Below are 21,110 nucleotides of genomic sequence, written 5' to 3' on the forward strand. Positions count from 1 at the left end.
CCCTAACTTATTAGTCCAGTTTCGGGTCAGCATCACATTGACTTGGTTACAACAGGTTTGTAGTATAGTCTGATGGTCAGTAAAGAGAAGTTGACCCTTACAATTGTTCTTTTTTGTACTTTACATGTTTATTCTCAGGTATGTGTTAATTCCATTTATACTTCGATATCATTTAATGCAACTCCCTCCCCTCCACCAAACAATCACGGAGGTTCTACTTGGAATACATAAATTTATATATCAATTTAGAGGAGTTTTTTTTTTGTGTGTGTGTGTGTGTGTGTGTGATACAGTCTTCTCATACAAAAGAATCATATGCCTTTCTATTTGTTCAACTCTATTTTGTATACTTAAAAAGATTTTGGACTTTTTTTCCTATTTGGTACTATAAAAATTATTCCTATGCAATGTATATGAAAGTGATTATTATACCTTTGCATTTCCAAGTGCTCATTGCTAGAGTTTAAAAAAAAAAAACTATTGATTGCTAGGATAGAAAAAAGCTATTGTTTCTTATATATTTATTATGGATCTAGTCACCTTATAAATTCTTTTATAATTCTAGTATTTACTTACTGGTATCTTTTGGATTTTCTAGATATACAGCCATTTATGAACACATTTAAAAGGCCACTTTTTGTGTGCATATTTGTATAAGCAGAGAAATCATTTTTTCTAGTATTTGTAATAGTTATTTTCTTGGCAGTTGCTGAAAATTCCAAAAACAATGCTGAATTATATAGTGATTTCAGGCATCCCTGACTAATTTCTTATTTAAAATGAAATCATTTAAGAATTTTACCATTTATGGCAAGATGCTTTTCTTTCTTTCTTTCTTTCTTTCTTTCTTTCTTTCTTTCTTTCTTTCTTTTTTTTAGTAGTCTGAATTATAGTTAATTGGCTTCTTTCTTTCCTATTTTACTTAGAGTTCTAATTTGGGGAATGGCAGCTGACTTGCCTCAAATACTTTCTCAGCATCTACTGATGAGATCAGGTTTTTCTTTTTCTTTTGTTGATATAATGATATTTAGAAATATTTAAAAAGTTTGAACCTCCTATATTCCTGAAATAAACCCTACTTGGTCAAATATTTTACTCTTTGGTTGAACTCTATTTGCTGCTATTTTATTTATAATTTTTATAATTCTGTTTACAAGCGAGGTTGGCTCACAGTTTTTTCTTCAAATTATGCTGGCTTCATAAGATTAAATGGGATAAATTTTTGAAACAGTTTAAAACACATTAAGAGTTATCTCTTAATAAAATAAGAGATGAAATATAACTGAAATCCATCTGATCACAGTGGTTCTTGTAACCATAAAATAAAATGATGGAGAAATTTGATTATGGAATAACGAGAATCCAATGGGATGGCATTCATTCATTATTCTGAGAGATTTAAGAGTTTCAAGTCAGTTTTAATGCTATTTAATCTGCTATGAGAAATGATGACTCACTACTTTAGCTGGCCTGGGGAATCAAATATAAATATAAAGAGTAAATACAGAAGAAGAAAAAGCAAGACAAGCAAGACAGAAATACTGTTTGGAGAAAATGGCAAGAGGAAATCCAGCCCAGAAGAGGGGTCACTGGTGAACATCTCAGATGTCCCAAACTGCCTCTTGTACCATCCTGTACTCTGTGCAGTGAGGCTGGAGTGGGAAAAACCTACTAAATAGACATTATTGGAACAGCAATGGCAAAAACTGGAATATGGACTCACATGCATCAGTAATAGTATTGTATCCATGCTAAACTTTGGATTTCAATCACTATACTGTGGTTAGTTAAGAGAATGGTCTTAGCATCTATGCACCAAAGTATTAAACAGTAAGGGGGGCTGATGTCTTATTTTCAAGTGGTTCAGAAATGAAGTGTGTTGGTGTGTGTGTACCAGGAGGGCCCGTGGAGGTGTGTGCATACACACGCATGTCTATGGTGTGCACACGTGTGCCCGCGGGGTGTGTGCACACACATGCATGTGTGCGGAGAGACAATGCAAATGCGGACAAAATGTTAATAACTAGGAATCTAATACAGGAGTTCTTCATACTCTGGCTGCAATATTTCTCTAAGTTTCAATTTATTTCAAATAAAAGTTACCAAAACAATATCTCTTTTTAAGATTTTATTTATTATTTGAGAGAGAGAGAACACGAGAGAGGCACAAGCAGTGGAGAGGGAGAAGCAGGCTCTCCACTGAGCAGGGAGCCCGACATGGGGCTCGATCCCAGGACCCCAGGATCATGACCTTAGCCGAAGAGATGAAGGCAGATGCTTAACTGAGTGAGCCACCCAGGCACCCCCCACCCCAAAACAATTCCTATGGGAACAAATTTCCACTTTCTCAAAAGCTTTGACCCTTTTGGCATGATTGAGTTCTGGAGACCAACACCTTTTTAACACCACTTCATAGACCCTTGACCATCCCAACTCTGCCACCACTGGTTGGCATCTCACTCTAACACCTGTTCTGTGGACCTGTAGTGACATAGGGCCATTTCACCTTGCAATTCACTTCTCTATTGCAATATTCTCTTTTCTGTAGTCTGGGGGACACAAAGAGCATACCACACATTCCCAACTCTGAGATCAAAGTTTATCATGGGTCCTAAACTTTCATATGCACAACCATGACTAAAAAAAATGTATTTAAAATTTTGGGTTTTTTTCAGTATCTCTGAGAAACTCTGATGGGGCTTAGGAATCTGCATCTTCAAACAAATCCTGGTTATTCTAAGTGGTGTGTGGACCCTGCTTTGACCAATGCTGTCCCCTAGCCTATCAGCATCTTATGCATAGCAGGCCCTCAATACAAGTTTGTTGGATTAATTTGAATTGCCCAAGGCTGCACGGAGCTAAGAAAAGAAACCAGCTGTCATGCCTGAGCATAAAAGTAGGGCTAGCCTCCATGCCTCGTGTGACCAGGTGACTTGTATTCCAGTTCTTAGCTCTAAAGTACAGTCTCACAGGTCTCGGCTTCCTATTTATAAATATGTATATGGGCATGGATTTGGCCCTTTCTGGCACTAAATCATTATGGAGCAGTCAGCATAATTTTAATAAACTCAAAATAGTTTTAAGTTCTGCAAAGTTGACAATCTGTCTGAGGGGAGGTCCCTGAGCTTCTATCCATGTGGTAGATGAATTAGAGTAGCTGTTTTGGCACAGTAATGAACGGGCATTGATTCAGCCCTGCTCGCACTATGGTCACCTTTGCCTTTTGAGCCTAAGTATTAGCAACAAATGTGTTAGCACACTCGGTCGTGGCACAGTTCCTAACTGGCCAACACTGTTTAAACTCAAGACTGAACTCAGGCTCAGTGGCCGCTTAGTCTATTCATTTGACCTTTTTAACTTGTCAAGCTACACAGGGCTGGAGCAACCTATCATATGCAGCATTTTATACCCAACACCTAGAATGGTAGATGCTAAAAAATAAAAATAAAAAATAAAAGACTGAGTGGACAGATGACTTGAACCTGCAGCCACAAACGTGTATACAAGCTGTAAATATTTATAGCACTATGATGTATCCTGTATGTCTGGTAACTGCCACCTATACCGACCCCTGATGGCTGCTTCTGACTATAAACTCCCACAGGGCAGGCAGTGTCAGAGTTAGTGTCCAAAAGACATGGGAAAGTGCAACTCGAAATGTTGCATGCTGGATCTCTAAAGCACCAGGCTATAAGCCCCTTAGTTCTCGCTGACCAACAAAAAGCTAAGTAGCTACACTTCGTCATTTTTGGCTTGTAGTTTATATTTATTTCTAGATTTTGAATCCACAGTAGTGAAGTAATGAAAAAAGAACTCTAAAATCATGAAAAATACCGAACAAGCTGATTACCATTCACCATGGGAGCTGGAAGTCAGCATTATTTTAGCACTAGCAGCGGAAGAAAACATTCTTCCACAAGGACAGATACTCTTTTAAGAAGGACAAAAAGGACAGTAGATTACATACTATATATGCGTGTCTATGCTTAGGAATTCTGAAATAAAATTATGAAGTGAAATGGGTTGAGATGTAGCTCAGAAATTTTTACTTGAGCTAAAAACATGGAAATGTTGTGCAGGCATTTAGTAAGGAGGTAACAAGGGTCTATTATCAAGATATATGGGTTAATAATTTCATGGGGTTATTCAAGAATGATCTGCTATGATTGAAACCATGTGTGGAGAGCTTGGGCTTCTGCAGGATGTGTCGCAGCAACAAAGGCTGTAAAGATGTATTTGTGCCGCCTGCTATGTATACAGATGATTGACTTAGATACACTTCCCAGACATAAACAGTAAAGGAATGTCACTGAAGTTCCGCATGCTATCTGATAGAGATGGAGAATGCTTACCACATTGTACAAGCCGATGCACCAACGTTCAAATAAAATCTGCCCAGAAAATCCATTAACAAAGGCGAACCAAAGCTGAAAGAGAAGAAAGTTCAAGAAGTTTTATATCAATATTGACCTAAATGTTTCCATTCACTGAAGAAGTAGCGGGGGAATGCGGACCACCAGCTGGACACAGCTGCTGAGGGATAAAGAGCCACAGGACGTGGCGGTCATTCTTTCATAAAATATAAGTTCCCAATATCACACTTACTGATATTTTCAGGGACATTTATACTGAAGGCATACATCGATTTGGTAATGTGCACATATTTACAGAAAAGCAACTTATATTTAATTTATATCAAACATGTTTTGTGGCAATACCTTCTCATTGACTGGAAGAGTCTCAAATTCATGCTTTTTTTCCCTATAAAATTGATTTGATAAATAGGATTTATCTTTGTAGGACTTTCAAACAGATAAAAACCATAAATAAAAAACAACAAAAGCTCCTTTCTAGGTCATTTGTGTGCTTAGCTCATAAAATATCGACCTTCCTTAATCAGATGTCCACCACCTCAGTGAAGGTCAAAACGCGGTAATATGGAAGGAACATGCTCAAATCATCTTCAGAAGTAACGTGGGATGTATAAATAAATAAAATGTAGACAATTGTTTATGTCTTCAAGCAGACTATAATTCTAATTGATTAAGCAAGACTGACATAAAAACAACTGCGGAGCAAAATGCCATGGCATAAAAATATTTTAGAGAAGGAGACATCAGGAAGCATAATTAGAAGATGTGGAGCAGGAAGAGTGCAACAGAAGAGGGGCGAGCCACCACAAGGATGGACAAAAACCTGATTTAGAAGGGAGCAAATATGGAAAAATGAAATACAACATGCCGCTGCTTAAAATCATCTAAATTTATGGGGTACAACAGGATTCCAGTGATTTGGAGGTAGACTGTAAAGCAACCTGTGTGAATCACAGAACCCACCTTAGTGGTAAAAACCATGACAGACTGAATCTATTACTAGAGTAGAACTACAATGGCAGCACAGAACAGCTACCCCATGATAATAAGAGCTGAGATCAGCTCTGCTACTGAAATTTTACTGACTCCAAGTCAGTTTCTTGAATCCACCAGACTAAGCTTCTTGCGAAAGGAACTGTTCCCTACTCTGCACAACTGTACTGAGTGTGATACCTAGTACAGAGGATTCACCGAGCCCCAGTGGGATCATATGAAACACACCTCAATTCAATTGCCAGATGAAGTTTTCCCAAGCACAGCTTTTATTAACTCATCCCCTGGTTTAAAAAAACTACTACGGATCTCTCCTAAACCTAAGATAAGCTTGCTGACCTTGCTGACCTTCAAAAATCCTTCCACACGCCAACACACTCTTAAATCCAACTGTCTCCTAAGAGGTCCCCATGAGGCATGGCTGTTCTCAGTCAAGAAATATTGATGGGAGACTAAGATTCAGAAGTTTGTGCTGTGTTCTGCACTCAGAATATTTTTTACAACACCTGTTCAAATATTAGCTGTCCCTAAAACAACATTTCCAATCACACTGCTTTCTAACCAGTAGAGGCCTTGACAATCAATACTTCAACCAAGCTTTTAGTTCAGTGAGAGCCTGGATCCACATCTGACTTATTTCAAGAGTTGTAACCTTATTTCCCCCCAAGATTGTGTTATACTTCTGTATCCTACTCAAACAAGTGAGTGAACACTGATAAATATCTAGTGAACACTTAACTATTTTATTGCTTAATTCAGTTAATTCATCGTCTTTTTTTGAAGGTAGAGTAGTGATATTTCTACAGCTCTCCCCCCTCCCCAACTATCAAGTTAAAACAGCAAAAATAATTGAAAATAGAAAATAGCTACTTTCAATGAAACTATGGGATAGCCTTTATTAAATACAGATCACACAGAATGGAAATAACAAACACAAGATTAGCTCAAATAAGGGGTACTACTGATAGCAGATAAAACCTACAGAATAAAGTTTTCCAGGAAATAGGGGAAACAATCCAAGAAACAGCTGAACCAACTCTGTTTAAAGGGTGAAATCTAGAAGCAGGGCCAAGTCATGGCTGAGGTCCCTTGTCCCATTCAGCATAGCAAGCAAACTGAGGTTGAGGGGCAATGTACACGCATATGCCGTTCCCCCCAAGAAGCAGTGAGGAGGATGGCAGGGTAGAGTAGGGAGCATAAATGACCATCAACTGGGCAGACACTGATCAAGGGAACCTGAAAAGAAATACATGCAAACTCATTTAACAGAAAACCCATAACATACACACATTCAGTGTGAGATATACGACTCCCCCCAACTCGCCAGAGGAGAAGAAATGGCGGTGAGGGAGGTGCTTATTGCTGCAAAGCGACAGGTGATCAGTGCGGAAGAGGCAGAACATTTGATGACAAAGTGTTCCGAGACAATTTTGCAGCCCCTCTTCCCTAGACATCATCAGAAAATAAGAAGGAAAACACAAACATATATGTCTATGAAATAATATGATAGATGACTAAATGACAATGATACGAAATAATCTCTACAGAAAGAACCAGGTCACAGGGCAGAAGAATATCTTGAATGCTCTTGACAAGCACAGAATTACTCAAGAAAATATGGCTTTTCATTGAAACAAGAGCTAAAATAAGATGTCTAAGATATCAAAGAAGGAAACAAATAAGAAATAGTCAATGGAATATTACTCAGCTATCAAAAAGAATGATTTCTCAACATTTGCTGCAACATGGACGGCACTGGAGGAGATAATGCTAAGTGAAATAAGTCAAGCAAAGAAAGACAATTATCATATGGTTTCACTCATTTATGGAACATAAGAAGTAGGAAGATCGGTAGAAGAAAGGGATAAAGAAAGGGGGGGTAATTAGAAGGGGGAATGAAGCATGAGAGACTATGGACTCTGGGAAACAAACTAAGGGCTTCAGAGGGGAGGGGGGTGGGGGAATGGGGTAGGCTGGTGATGGGTAGTAAGGAGGGCATGTATTGCATGGTGCACTGGGTGTTATACACAATTAATGAATCATGGAACTTTACATCAAAAACTGGGGATGTACTGTATGGTGACTAACATAATATAATAAAAAATATTATTATTTAAAAAAAAAAGAAATAGTCAATGTTGCAGATAAAAGGCACATAAAGGGGGATAGCTCTCGGAACTGATACTGCTGACACCACACTTAGGGATAGGGAGGGAGGGCTTGGGAAAACAAATGTCAAACAAAGCACAAAAGGTTAACAATCATTTTAAGAGAAACTGACAGGCTCTCAAAGATAACCAAAAAATTCCAAAAAGGCGTAACTTAAAAAAACAAACAAACAAACAAACCTGGAATAGAAAAAAATGTTCAACGATATAATAAAAGAAAAATTCTAAAATACTCTAATACCTTACTCAGCCAATAGGGAGAGGAACGTTTGTCCCCAGGAAACAAAACCACAGATAAAGATTAACACCTACTGGTACCCTGATATGTGAATTAATGAGTTAAAATTTTATAAGATTGCTATTTTAATATATTCTGGCAGAAAAAGCAGCTAACCTACAAGGGGAAAGATCAATTGGCTTCACGTTTCTCCCCAGTATACAATACCAGAGGCCAGTGGGAATGTTTACAAGTCCTTAGGGAAGTAACACAGGACAAGAATTTCAACAACAGATAGAAACCAAGGAAACATTAAGAGCTAAAAACATGACAGAAAATGTAACGATGGAAGTAATAGTGTGTCTGTTGTACTAATAATACAGAAAATTTAAAATTTTCAGTGGATTAAAAAAATCAAAACATATACTATATATAAAGAAACATGTGAAACCCACATGAAAAAGAAACACTATTTGAATAAGATCAAATTCATAGCCCTGACTCACAAAGCCCTACAGACCAGGTCCTCGCCTGCTGTCCAGACAGCGCTGCTTCACCTTCACTGAGTTATAATAGCCCTCTCTTGGTTCTTTGCAAGCACCAAGGATGGATCTATCTTTATTATTCTGTACCCAAATATGAGGCAATTTTATCAACAGCATGATACAATATTTAGAAAAAATTATACGGTATTTTGGTCTCACTCTAAATACTCAAATGAATTATAGATGGCTTGAATAGTTAAACATAAAAAACCAAACTCAAAGCAATAGGAGAAAACAGGGGGAAAAAAGCACTTTTGTATGTAAAACTCTGTAGACTTTAAGTTCAGAAATTGTACCAAAAGAGGGCTAAATTTGAAACAATTCATTTCTATAAAGAAAAATGTTAATAAATTTTAAATAAAATAAATAGTGCAAACATATTTGTAATATCTAAAATGACAAAGGATTAACTTCCTTAATATATAAAGAGTTCCTACAAATGAAAAAGAAAATGCTCAATAAGCTGATAGGGAAATAGGCAAAGAATATACGCAATATGATCACAGGGGGAAGAAAAACAACTTATAAATACAGGAAATCTCACTTTTTATGACATACACACAGAGAGGGGTATCATGAGCAAAGACTTAAAGTTTCATAACCTGGGGAAATGGCTACCCTCATACCCAGATGCTAGTGTAACACTGTCTACAAATATGTTTAATGTACTTTTCCTTTGATTTAGTGATTCCATTTTTAGGGAATACGCTAAATGATATCTTATAGTTGTAATCACATAGTATTCAACATGAAAATACAAGGACGTTTACCATGGCATTCAGAAGGATAAAAAAAATTAGGACCCACATGTACACAGATAGCTAGTTAAATGAATTATGGTTCATCTGTAACAATGCAACACTGTGCAGACATTAAAAAAGAGTAATATAAAACCGTAAGTGCTGTAATACAAAAGTCTTACAGATACATTAAAATGAAAAATATCAAGGTATATGTTGAATGGTCATGACCGTGCAGAATAGATATATATGCTTTTACAGGACAACATTCTGGAAGACATATGAGAACCGTAAAATTCATTATCTTTAGGCAGCAGAAGTGTTCTTTAGGAGGTAGTATGGAGTCTCATACCTCTTGTACAATTTTGAACTTTTCAAAACATGTTCCTGTTCTATTTACATAACTGCTTCAAGCAGTAATTCTCAACTGGGGTTGGTTTTTCCTCTGAGGACACTGACAATGTCTAGAGACCTTTGTGAGGGTGCTATTGGCATCTTGTGCATAGAGGCCAAAGATTTGGCTGCATATCCTACAAGCCCCAGGACATCTCCCTACAACAAAGAATTATTTGGTCCAAGATGTCAATCAATACTGCTACTATTGGGTGAAAAATACATTTATTAGGTCAACCTGATAAAACTTAGAAATCTCGGTGTAACAGATGTTTATTACAAGCAAAAGAATATGTGACAGATTGCATGAAGGCATGCTTCTATCTGTGTTGACAGGCTGTGGGTTAAGAACGCTTCACTTCTTTTAGAGTAACTCTGGCCTGGCCTGACCTCATACATACAACCACAGGCTCTAGTCTTTAGAGGCCATGGTAGTACCGCATATGAATCCAGAACTTCACAAATTTAGATCCTTAAACCGGAAATAGATCTTATTGCTAATGAGAAATTATTCTAAAGCCTGAGTGAGTTTCATGTAACTAAGACACTCATGTTGTGGAAAATACACAATAGGAGAAAAAAATCTGAAGAAATCAACCATTTCTTTCCCAGCATTAACCTCTGCTCCAAGCAATCCTGAACCATGTAAAATATTTTAATTTTTACTTCAGATTAACATCCTTGATTAGCTGAATGCTGGTATATTTCCTCTAAGCAACCAGTGCTCTGATTCTGTCCAAGTTAGTACTGGCTTGGCCACATGTCTCTTTAAAGATTTTTGATATGTTTGTACTAATTTTTATCAGTTGCAGGTGGTGCTGCAGCTTTTTTGAAAAGGATAAACAAGCTTGTTCTCAACATTTCCAATTCAATTTTAATCTTCATTCAAATGATCCATCGTTAGACGATCAGACCTGTTTTCTTCATTGGAAATATTTGTAGAGAAAAAAATTAAAACCAAAATAAATGAAACAAACAAACAAAAGTCCATCTCCTCATTTCAAAATCCACAAGCTGGTTTTCTCTAACATTGTAAACACTCAAACTTGATTTCATTTTGGCAAGAGTTCCATAGGTGAAATGGAAAAAAAGTATGAGAACACACTGTATTTTTAAATAATTTATACAAACGTAGTTTTTATTTTATTCATGAAACAGGTACGCAATGGCTCCCTGACCCACTATAAAACAGACTTTCACACTGGGTAGCCATCTAGAAATGTTAATTCATATACAAAAAAAAAAAAAAACCCTCCCTGGCTCCTGATCACGAAGGTCAGCTTTGGTGGACCCCAAGCTCCCAGCTGCATACACCCAACACACAGCCCTCAGTGCAAACGCACAGTGCAGTTACTCGGACCACGGCTCGCTTAGAGCTGCTACACTTCACTCTTCTGGATTAATGGGGAGAAAGATTCCTCTGCCTTCACTTTCTTGTTAACTAGGAATGCTATTAAATGCATACAGTCAAAGCGGAGGGAGCCAAGTTCTGCCTGGCCAGCCTCAGCCTTGGTGAGTTGGTGGGAGGACCTGCCAAGCACTGACGACTTGCCAAGCTCCTGGGGTTTTTGGTCCTCAAATGTAGGGCTGTTACGAGCAAACTGACTCAAACTTATTAAATGGCTTTTCCTTCTTGGAAAAAGATCCTTCTTTGCTTTAACTGCTGTCTCACTGCCAAAAACGCAGTAACCGTTTTGGCTAATTGCAGACTCCCGTCTAGAGGTCCTGGCCGCATTGCACCATCTCAGCGGGCCATACCTGCTGCCACTCAGAGTCTCAACTAACAGCCTACATACTTAGATGACTGCCTCATGTGGGGAAGGGAGGACCTGTTCCTCGATTGACTCTGTTCTTCCAAGACCCAGGGTAGAGGACTGAGGTGGGAAAGTACCCTATAGGGGATAATTAAATAAATTAGCCGTATGGTTTCTTGCTAAAGCGTCAATCACATCATGATCTACTGATTTGCATGTCAGGTCTGAGCTGATTAACTGGCATTACAGATATCTGTTTAAAAGTCAAAGTGCTACAATCTTTCTGGAATTTGCTCTGGCAATGTGTATTAGGATAAAAAATAAGCATATACTTCATCGAAAAGTCCTATTTTTAGAAATTCATTCTCATAAATGTAATTACCTGTATGTAAAAATCTACCTTGTTTTTCAGAATGGGTAATAGTGGAAAACAAAACAAAGCAAAAAGCAGAGGGGAAAAAGCCCCTGAAGTTCTTTATTAGGGGGTCAATGAAGCAAGTCTGTAAAACAGTAAGCACTTATCTTTTGAAATGTTAAATCTATAGGTATGTAAAGCAATGTATGCTAAAGAAATAATACTAGATTGACAAAAGAAAAGACAAAATAAATAGGTAAGTTGATAGATAGGGAGGTAGGTAGACAGGAAATCAAGGGAAAAAATCAGGGACGCTATTCTAGACAAAGGGTTGTCAGAAATAATAAGGGTAATAATAATAATAATAACAACAACAGTAGTAACAGCAAGATACTCTAAAAACTTCCCCCTCAAGTGTCTTCAGTCCAATAAATTATGGGATGTAGTGGTCAGCATTAAATAGTGACTACTGTAATAAATGGGCAGGGTTTCAGCTCTAAAATCTTTGGAGAGTTTTGCCTTAGTAAGTCCTGGACAGGTACGATGCGCTAGCAGCAAACACCACATACTTAGAAAACTGGTAAGGACTTTTTAAGGCAAACAAATAAACAGAAAGTTATGGAGTAATGTGTAGAGGATCCACTTTTAAAAATTAATTATTTTTTCAAGTAAGCTCCACACCCAACGTGGGGCTTGAACTCACAACCGTGAGTGCAGTCCAGGTGCTCAACAAACGAATACATGCAGAATATTGGCTCTTAACATTAAAGAGAAAAAGTCACTCAAATGGAGCACAGGACAGATCACAGATTTGACCAAACACATTTCATCCTAGTTTGAACACGTAATTGCTACGTGAGCACAGGCAACTTCCTTAATCCCCTAACTTCCATTTTTATTTATTTTTTTTAATGAACAAATGGAAAGAAAGCCACATACAGCAGAATGGTTATCTTGGTATTTTTGATGATGATAAAAGCTAACGTACATTCCGTGCCAAGAATCTTCACAACATTCCAAATGAATATCTCATTTAAATCTCATAACAATTTAACAAGTAGGCATTGTCCCCAATTTTCACAAATGAGGAAATCAGGGCACAGGGAAGATCACAGATATTATGGCTGGTACCAAATAGGTCGTTGTTACCACCAGACCCTATATAACACGTGAATTTTTTAAAAACATCAAAGTTAAGGTGATTCAGAGTTGAGTCAACATTTACGGCCACTAATTTACAACACTGATGTTTTAAGATTGTAATGTGAACAAAATACTTTACAACTATAAGCACATAAGCAGATCAAAAAACTTAAGAAAACGACCCAAATCTTAAGCCTCTAATGCCATGTAAGGAAGCTACCGGATCCTTTTTGCGTTAGAGTATAAAGTGTTTTTGGAAAACAGGCTCCAAAAGCTTCCCCATTTTGCATAATAAAATGCAGTCACTCTGATTTGAAACATTTTCTTGCAATATTGTGAGCTAAAATATTATGATCTGTTGCTAATATAGTTGAAACCAAGCTAGGAGACAATCAAAAGCAACCCTCTAGCCTTTCGTTATCCAAATTATTTGACTAAAGGGACAACACAAATACTAATGTGACAATCTAAGTCTTGTTTCATGGAACTAGAGCTTCAAAAATATAAGATAGAAACTGTTCATGAAAATAAATGCAGCATATGATGTACACATACACATTTCTTACTTTCTTTTCCATTAAAATCCTAAATGATACAAAATATTAAATCTTATAGTTCAAAAGTCATAAGAGTTTAAATAAAGAAAAGTCTAGTAAACACTTTTCAAGTTTCTTTAATCACTAATTTTTCAGTGCTACAGAATTCCCCACCTTTTTATGAAATGACGTGTTTACCCAATAGAACATCAGGTGAATACAAAATCGTGGTTCCTTCCCATAAAAGACCATAATACCGACCAGATGGCATATGCACAATTCAATTGATTTTTAATAAGGAATTCTTGGCACTATAGAATGTAATCACTCCAAATTATGTCAAGGACTACTTACATTTTTTTATAGTTCAAGGCTTAAACTCTTCAGTCTGAATTCTGTGCTACAGGGTTAGGGAGCAAAACAGCTCTGGAGACCAGTAATGAAATAATGAGCCTTTCATCTGGAGGTCATTGGTTAGGATCTGGTATCGTTCATTAATGACACAGTTGTTCCAAACTGTGGTGTTAGAACAGCGGCAGGGGGTTTATTATAGAAGGAGTGGCAGAAATATGTATAAGATCATTTCATTTATGGACAAAACCTATGTCAAATATTCAAAAAACATGTGTTTTATAACCAATAAAGTAATGCTTTTAACATATTGACGATAAGATTTAGTGCCTGGCTCCACAGGCCTGGGTCGTAAGAAGGCAAGTTTTGATACTGTTTCTCCATCCTCTTCAGTCACCTGATGCCTGTGGCCTGAGCAAGGTGTGACATTTTCTTATTTTCTTGTTCTGGAAAGCGGGGAAAAGGTCTGCCTTCTGTCTCAGAGGAGAATTATGAGGAAATAATCATCCATATTTTTAAAATTCAGTTATTGAACTATTTACTAAAATCCTGCTTCAAGTTATGCTCTGTGCTATGCCTCTGAGTTACAACGATGAAGCGTATACCATCCTTGCCCTTAAAGAATTCGGTCTGGCCGAGGACAGGTTTGGAATGCATCAGAGGTATGAAAAAGTTCTTTGGGAACACAATAGAGGGAGAAATGGGTTCTCTCTATAGGAGCAGCTTTTCCAAAGGTGGTGGGTACTTGGAATTTCAGATTCCATCAATCAATTTGGTGGGAGCGGGGAATGGGCATTACAGGTAGGGGGAACAACTTGTACATAATTATAGCAGATGTGGATTTCCAGGTGGCTAGAACAAAGAAAATGAAGTGAGAGGAGAGGCCTGGGTCCAGACTGTGAAGGACACTGGACAGGTGTTCTTCAAATATGTGAGCAGCTACGCATGTATTGCCTAAATGTACCTTGAAATCTGAACAACTCTCTCAATAGATTTTTATTTATTTATTTTATTGTGGCGAGATATATATAACTTAAAATTTACCCTTTTAACTATTTTTAAGTGTAAAATTCAGTGGTATTAAGCACATTCACACTGTGGTAAAACCATCACCACTATCTCTAGAATTTTTTCTTCATCCCAAACTAAAACTGTTCCCATAAACAACTCCCCATTTTCCCTCCCTCTTGCCTGTGGTAGCCACTCTTGTACTTTCTGTTTCTGTGCATGTAACTATTCTAGTCATTTCGTGTAAGTGGAATCATGCAGTATTTGTCCTTTTGTGTCTGCCTTGTATCTCTCAACATAATGTTTTCAAGACTCATTCACGTTGTAGCAATTATTAAAATTTCATTCCTTTTAAGGCCACATAATATTTCATTGCACATATAGACCACATTTTGCTTAGCTATTCATCCACTGATGTCTCAACTTGGGCTGCTTCCATCTTTTGGTTACTGTAAATAGTATACCTATGAGCCCTGGTGTTCAAGTATTTGTTTGAGTCCTTGTTTCTAATTCTTTTGGGTATATATGCAGAGATAGAAGGGCTGGGCTATAAAGCAGTTTTATGTTTAATTTTTTGAGGACTTTCCCACCTGCAAGGCACAAATATACAATTTCTCTACATCCTCACCAACACTTGTTATTTTCTGTTTCTTTCTCTCTTTCTTCTTCTTCTTCTTCTTCTTCTTCTTCTTCTTCTTCTTCTTCTTCTTCTTCTTCTTCTTCTTCTTCTTCTTCTTCTAATAGTAGACATCCTAGTGGGTATGGATTGGCATCTCACTGTGGTTCTGATTTGCATTTCCTTAATACACAGAAATGTTGAGCATCTTTTCATGTGCTTCTTGGCCATTTGTATACCTTCTTTGGAAAAATGCCTATTCAAGTTCTTTACTGATTTTTGAATTGGGTATTCTTTTTGGGTTGTTGGAGTTCTTTATATATACTGGATATTAATCCCTTATCAGATACGTGATTTACAAATATTTTCTCCCATTCTGTGGGCTGACTTTTCATTCTATTGGTAGTATTTTCTGATGCACAAAAATTTTAATTTGAAGAAGTCCAACTTATCTGTATTTTCTTTTGTTGTCTGTACTTTTGGTGTCAAATTCAAGAAATCATTGCCAAATCCAATGCCATGCTTCTCCTCCATGTTTTCTTCTAAGAGTTTTACAGTATTAGGTCTTTGATCCACTTTGAGTTAATGTTTCTTTATGGTATAAGGTAAGGGTCCAATTTTCTTTTGCATTTGGATATCAAGTTTTCCCAGCACCATTTGTTGAACAGACAATCCTTTCCTCATTGAAAGGTTTTGGCATCCTTGTCAAAAATCATTTGGCCATATATGTAAGGGTTTATTTCTGGGCTCTCTATTCCATTGCTCTATAGGTCTATCTTTATGCCAGTACCGCACTATTTTGATTACTGTAGCTTTGTAGCAAGGTATGAAATCAGGAAGTGTGATTCCTCCAACTTTGTCCTTCCTTTTCAAGATTGTTTTGGCTATTTGAGGTCCCTTTAGATTCCATAAGAATTTTAGGATGGGTTTTTCTACTTCTGCAAAAATTGTCATTAGGACTTTGATAGAGATTGTATTGATTCTGCAGAGTGCTTTGGTCTCAATATATTTTTAAGGTAACATAATTTTTTTAATGATGAGGACAAGTAGTTGTGAAGGATATTTCTGGCATAATGTAAATATTAACATTTAAAAATAAGTTTCATTATTCTTTAATGTACCCAATGGATTCTAAGTACTACAAGTGCATGCCCATTATAACCCCCTTTTAAGAAAGCCATGAACAAACACATAGCAGTCAGAAAGTTTATATCACATTTTTGTCTTGAACTTGCTTTCCATTACACTTTACTCAGATATACTTTAACCCTAATTTAGTGTACTTTTGTTTTAAAGTCTTATGTTGATCACCCTATCATACTGCACAAGAATAGAAATCAAAATTAATTTTCTTTTAATTCCTTGAGGCTGTATAGCTCTAAGTGATAACAAGTTCTTCTGGATTCAGTTTTCATTACAATTACTAGTAGTATACAATTGATAAAAATATACATTTGATAATCATTAAATCATAAATAAAATTTTGTTGGAAATACATCTTTTTAAAAATATTTTATTTATTTATTTGACAGAGAGAGAGCACAAGCAGGGGGAGAGGCAGAGAAAGAGTGAGAAGCAGGCTCCCCACTGAGCAGGAAGCCTGACGCAGGGCTCAAGTCCAGGATCAGGACCATGACCTGAGCCAAAGGCAGACACTTAACTAACTGAGCCACCCAGGCACCCGGAGATACATCTTTTAATGAGATAAATGTTGCCAAGTACTCCCTCTGCCCATGAGTTCATGTAACTGTGGAAGAATATGACCTATTACTAGACTGAGACAGGGTTCAGCATCATTTATATTCTATAGATTTAAGTCCTGACAAATCTAATTCACATAATAAATGAGCCTATAAAGTTTTATTAGAGAAATATCCACCAATACTTTGGATCTCTGAGTCATTCGCCAAAAAAACAAACAAACAAACAAACAAACAAAAACCAACCAAAAAACAGTGTTCTAATACTAAAGTTACTGGAAATAATCTACCTGCTGACATTTTGATTAGGGCCTTTTTAAAATTTTCTGAGAGCAAAGAAACAAAACACATTGACATGCAAAAGTTTTTGTTAACTAGTCACCAGAATAATTTACTTTTTAACTTCTAGGAAGTATGCCTAAAGGCTATACCAAGAATTGTCAAGTGGGGCGCCTGGGTGGCACAGCGGTTAAGCGTCTGCTTTCGGCTCAGGGCGTGATCCCGGCATTCTGGGATCGAGTCCCACATCAGGCTCCTCCGCTATGAGCCTGCTTCTTCCTCTCCCACTCCCCCTGCTTGTGTTCCCTCTCTCGCTGGCTGTCTCTGTCTCTGTCAAATAAATAAATAAAATCTTAAAAAAAAAAAAAGGATGTTTTCTTTAAAAAAAAAAAAAGAATTGTCAAGTAACTTTCAATATTCCTCTGTGTTTTCATGTAATAGACCTTTATCACCCAATACAATTAGAGCCTTGCCGTGAATATGGTATCTACGTGAAATATGGGAGAGTTGCCTTCTGTGTTCCTCACTGAGATTCTCTCGGAACAATTCCTCAGGAGCCATGTGTCACTGACCACTGTGTGGGGTAGAAAAGGTAGGGTTTTATTGTTTCAATAAATGCTGTCTCCTTGGTTTGTGTCTAACATCTTTTTGTATCATGGAGCATGCCCCACAGTGAGATTCAGAAAAGGTGAGATGTATGCTTTTCTTTCATAAAGGAGTAAATGTTATCTATGGAGAGGGAGGTAGGAAAGAGTCCCTGGAAGTGACCTCTGGGAACAGACTCCCATGGGAAGTCTTCATACGCTCCCAGGGGTACTTTCTGCTCTAGAACATGTTTTCTCAGGGCAACTAGGAGGCCAGGCAACTGCATTTAGGCAGGAATGTGGCACAAGCCAGTCACCTTTCTGGCAGTTTACCTAGAAAAGTATAGGAGGCAGACTTGAGAGTGATGAAGGAAAGGAATCACCATTGGAAACAGTCTTAGAGAGAGATCCTGAGAGGTCCTGTTTGATGGAATTAATATGGAGTAACAGCCACAGAGGATTCTGAGAGACCTCTGAAGGGAGACTGGAGCCACAGTCATGACCATGAGTAGAGGTGAAGGTTGGTGCTGAAAGGGTGGTAGATGAGCTCATTTTGGGGGCATGTGAAATGTACAGTACCTGTGGGCTCTCCAGGAAGAAATTCAAAGTGCAAGGTTGATGCTCAGGGGTAAGTCTTAGATAAGAAAAATGTATGCAACATTAGTAAACAGACAATAATCACATCAATGGGAACAGAAGTCATCCAGTGAGGGAACCCATACAAGGAAGATAGAAGAAAGCAACATTTTTAGATCAGGGGCAAAGAAAAGGTACTTTGCATTAAATTTTATAAATGGTACTTAAAGTTTATAGTTCATTTACTTTAACACTAAGTAAATATGTATTCATGTGCCAGGCACATCTGGAAGTCCCACCCAGAGACTTCCACTTACACATAATGACCAGAACAAGGTCCCACAGCCACCTCTGGAACAGTCGCAGAGAGTGGCTACAGGAAAGGAGGTTACAGTTAGGTCAAGTTAGTCTGACAACCCTGTCTGTCCCATCAGAGCAAAACTATATGACACAATAAAAGCTAAAACCATGCCATATTTTGTAAAAGCACCCACTGACTTGACCCTTTTTCCCTAGATGTTACATGCAATGTTTCTGGCCATGAACTCTGGCCCTTAGAAATGGCATCTTCTCCAAAGATCCCAGACTGAGAGCTGCTTCAGTAGGCTTAGCTGTACAATCCCTGAACTAACTAAAATGGGACACAACGTCAGGAGCAACACTTATTCTTCATTAGCCCCACTAACCTGGCCCAGGCCTTACAAAGTTGTCAATATAAGGCAGAATGATGTGGTCAATTAAACTTAGAGGTTCATGTGGAATACCATCCTTGAACACTTTTTACTTTTTCTCCCTTCTTTTTTTTTGCTCTCAGCTTTTATTTTCAGAATGAACAAGTAATATTTCCTTAATAAATTCATAGCAATCAAGATCCTATGGTAGTCATTTTATTGCCCTATGCCCAATTATGGCATTATTTATATTTAGAATAGAACATTATTTATTTAATATAATTTTAAGGTATTGATACAGCTAACTTGTCCATTTTAAGTGTATATATTTATGATTTCAGAATAACAGTTTAACTACTAGCAGAAATATATTTTCAATCTTGCCAAAAGGCCTAGAATACTAATATAGAGTACCAGCAGTTGCTGAAGATACTAATTACTGTATGGTACATGTTTTACGAAGAGTTAAATTCTCAAAATATTCTTTCTTGCTGCAGATACTTGTCAATCTTAGACTTCCACTAAATAAGCTAATACATAATTTAACCTGAATGTTATATACAACACAATTAATTGTTAACATCTGGGAAAAATTCCAGAATTCATTCCAGAGAAGGTCCTCCTAGTTACTATCTAAGTCTGTATGAACATATATAGTATTAATGATGTGTTCTTTATACTTGGATGATGTAAAACTCTCTTTCACAATAGAATCTGAAGAAGCAGGTATAGTGCCTGTCGTTATCCAGATGTGCTAAGAAGTTTGCTATTATTTTCACGTCTTTTTTGGGAAATTCTTCCAGGAGAGGAAAAGTAAATGTGATAAACAACTGGAAAAGCTGTCACTTGGCCAAATTATTATAGGCACACATTAATTTTATTAAAATCTGAAATGTATTAAATATTCAATATTTCGACGTTCGCATTATTGGTTGAATGTTAAAACATGTAAATAAGAAATAAAAGAGCTAATTACAGAAAGACTAAAAGCACATATTGGAACATCTAAGAAGAACTTTCAAAAAAAGAAACCCAGATAAAATGGAGAACTGGGGGAAGAAAGAAAACTTCAAATTAATTTTATGTCCCCAAGGAGACCTAATTAATATATTACATCCATAGACTAAGATCAGAATGTTACTATAAAAGTAGGGAGAAAAAATGAAATGAAGGACTTGCAAATTAAAAAGAAAAAAAAACATTAAAAAAAACCCCAAAGCCTCAATAGTGAGGGGCTAGAGGTAAGTCAAGGAATCTCCAAGAGGGCAAAAGAGTTAAATTACAGAAAATATAAGGAGACTGGGAGATAAATCCAGAAGGTTCAATACATAACTGTAGAAAGACAAATTGCAGAAAATAAAAAGGAGGATATTACAAAACTCTATATATAAGAAAATTTCCCAGAGTAAAGAAAACCAGTCTCTAGGTTGAAAAGGCACATGAAAGAAAGGACACACACACACACACACACACACACACACCCCTTTGCAAATTTTGGAACACTAAGCAAAGAGAAGACAGAAAAATATTCTGGAGTGTAAATACAAAGAACTGAGAATCAGAATTGCATTGAGTTTCTCTTCAGCCAGCCAGAAGGAGGCTAAAGGACAGAGAGCATTCAGAGAGAAAGAATTTCAGCCTAGAATTTTATACCCAGCCAATCTACCAAATATAATCACAGAATAAAGACACCCAATGTCTCAAATATACTGCTCATGTAATACTTCAAGGATCCACTGATGTAGTGCTTCAGGAAAATGAGTGAAGAAGTCAAGAATGACAACAAGGAGTTCAGGAGGCAAATAGCAGGAGCAGGAAGAAAGTCTAGGGAATAGGGAGTCCAGGTGGGGCCGGAGGGAGAGGGGGCTTTATAGGGAAAGAGGAAGTGGACAAGAGGTTCAAGAAAATACATAATATAATGGAATTTCTGGAGAGTATTAAAAGTATGTGGAATTCAGTTACGGCAAGAGACAAAAAGAACGGCTTTTTGAAACTACGGGAAAAACTGAAACCTGAGTAAGAAAGGAAAAATAATCATAATACACTTTTGGCTCTTCAGTGAACACTATTTACATATTGTTAAAGAGGTTAACATAGATCCCTGAATT

At 37.1% G+C, this 21,110-nt stretch overlaps 1 protein-coding gene across 2 annotated transcripts in view; it reads right to left on the reverse strand.

The window, feature by feature from the left end:
* Positions 1–21,110, reverse strand: part of ATP8A2 (ATPase phospholipid transporting 8A2) — a 564,765-nt gene that overhangs the window by 159,405 nt on the left and 384,250 nt on the right. For both annotated transcript variants that reach the window (XM_045797080.2, XM_045797081.2), the window contains exon 28: positions 4,353–4,427. In XM_045797080.2, the coding sequence (XP_045653036.1) occupies positions 4,353–4,427 (75 nt within the window). The remainder of the gene's footprint in view (positions 1–4,352; positions 4,428–21,110) is intronic.

The sequence above is a fragment of the Ursus americanus genome, chromosome 10 (assembly GCF_024610735.1).
Source record: "Ursus americanus isolate L20-20 chromosome 10, mUrsAme1.1.p, whole genome shotgun sequence".
Taxonomy (NCBI): Eukaryota; Metazoa; Chordata; class Mammalia; order Carnivora; family Ursidae; genus Ursus; species Ursus americanus.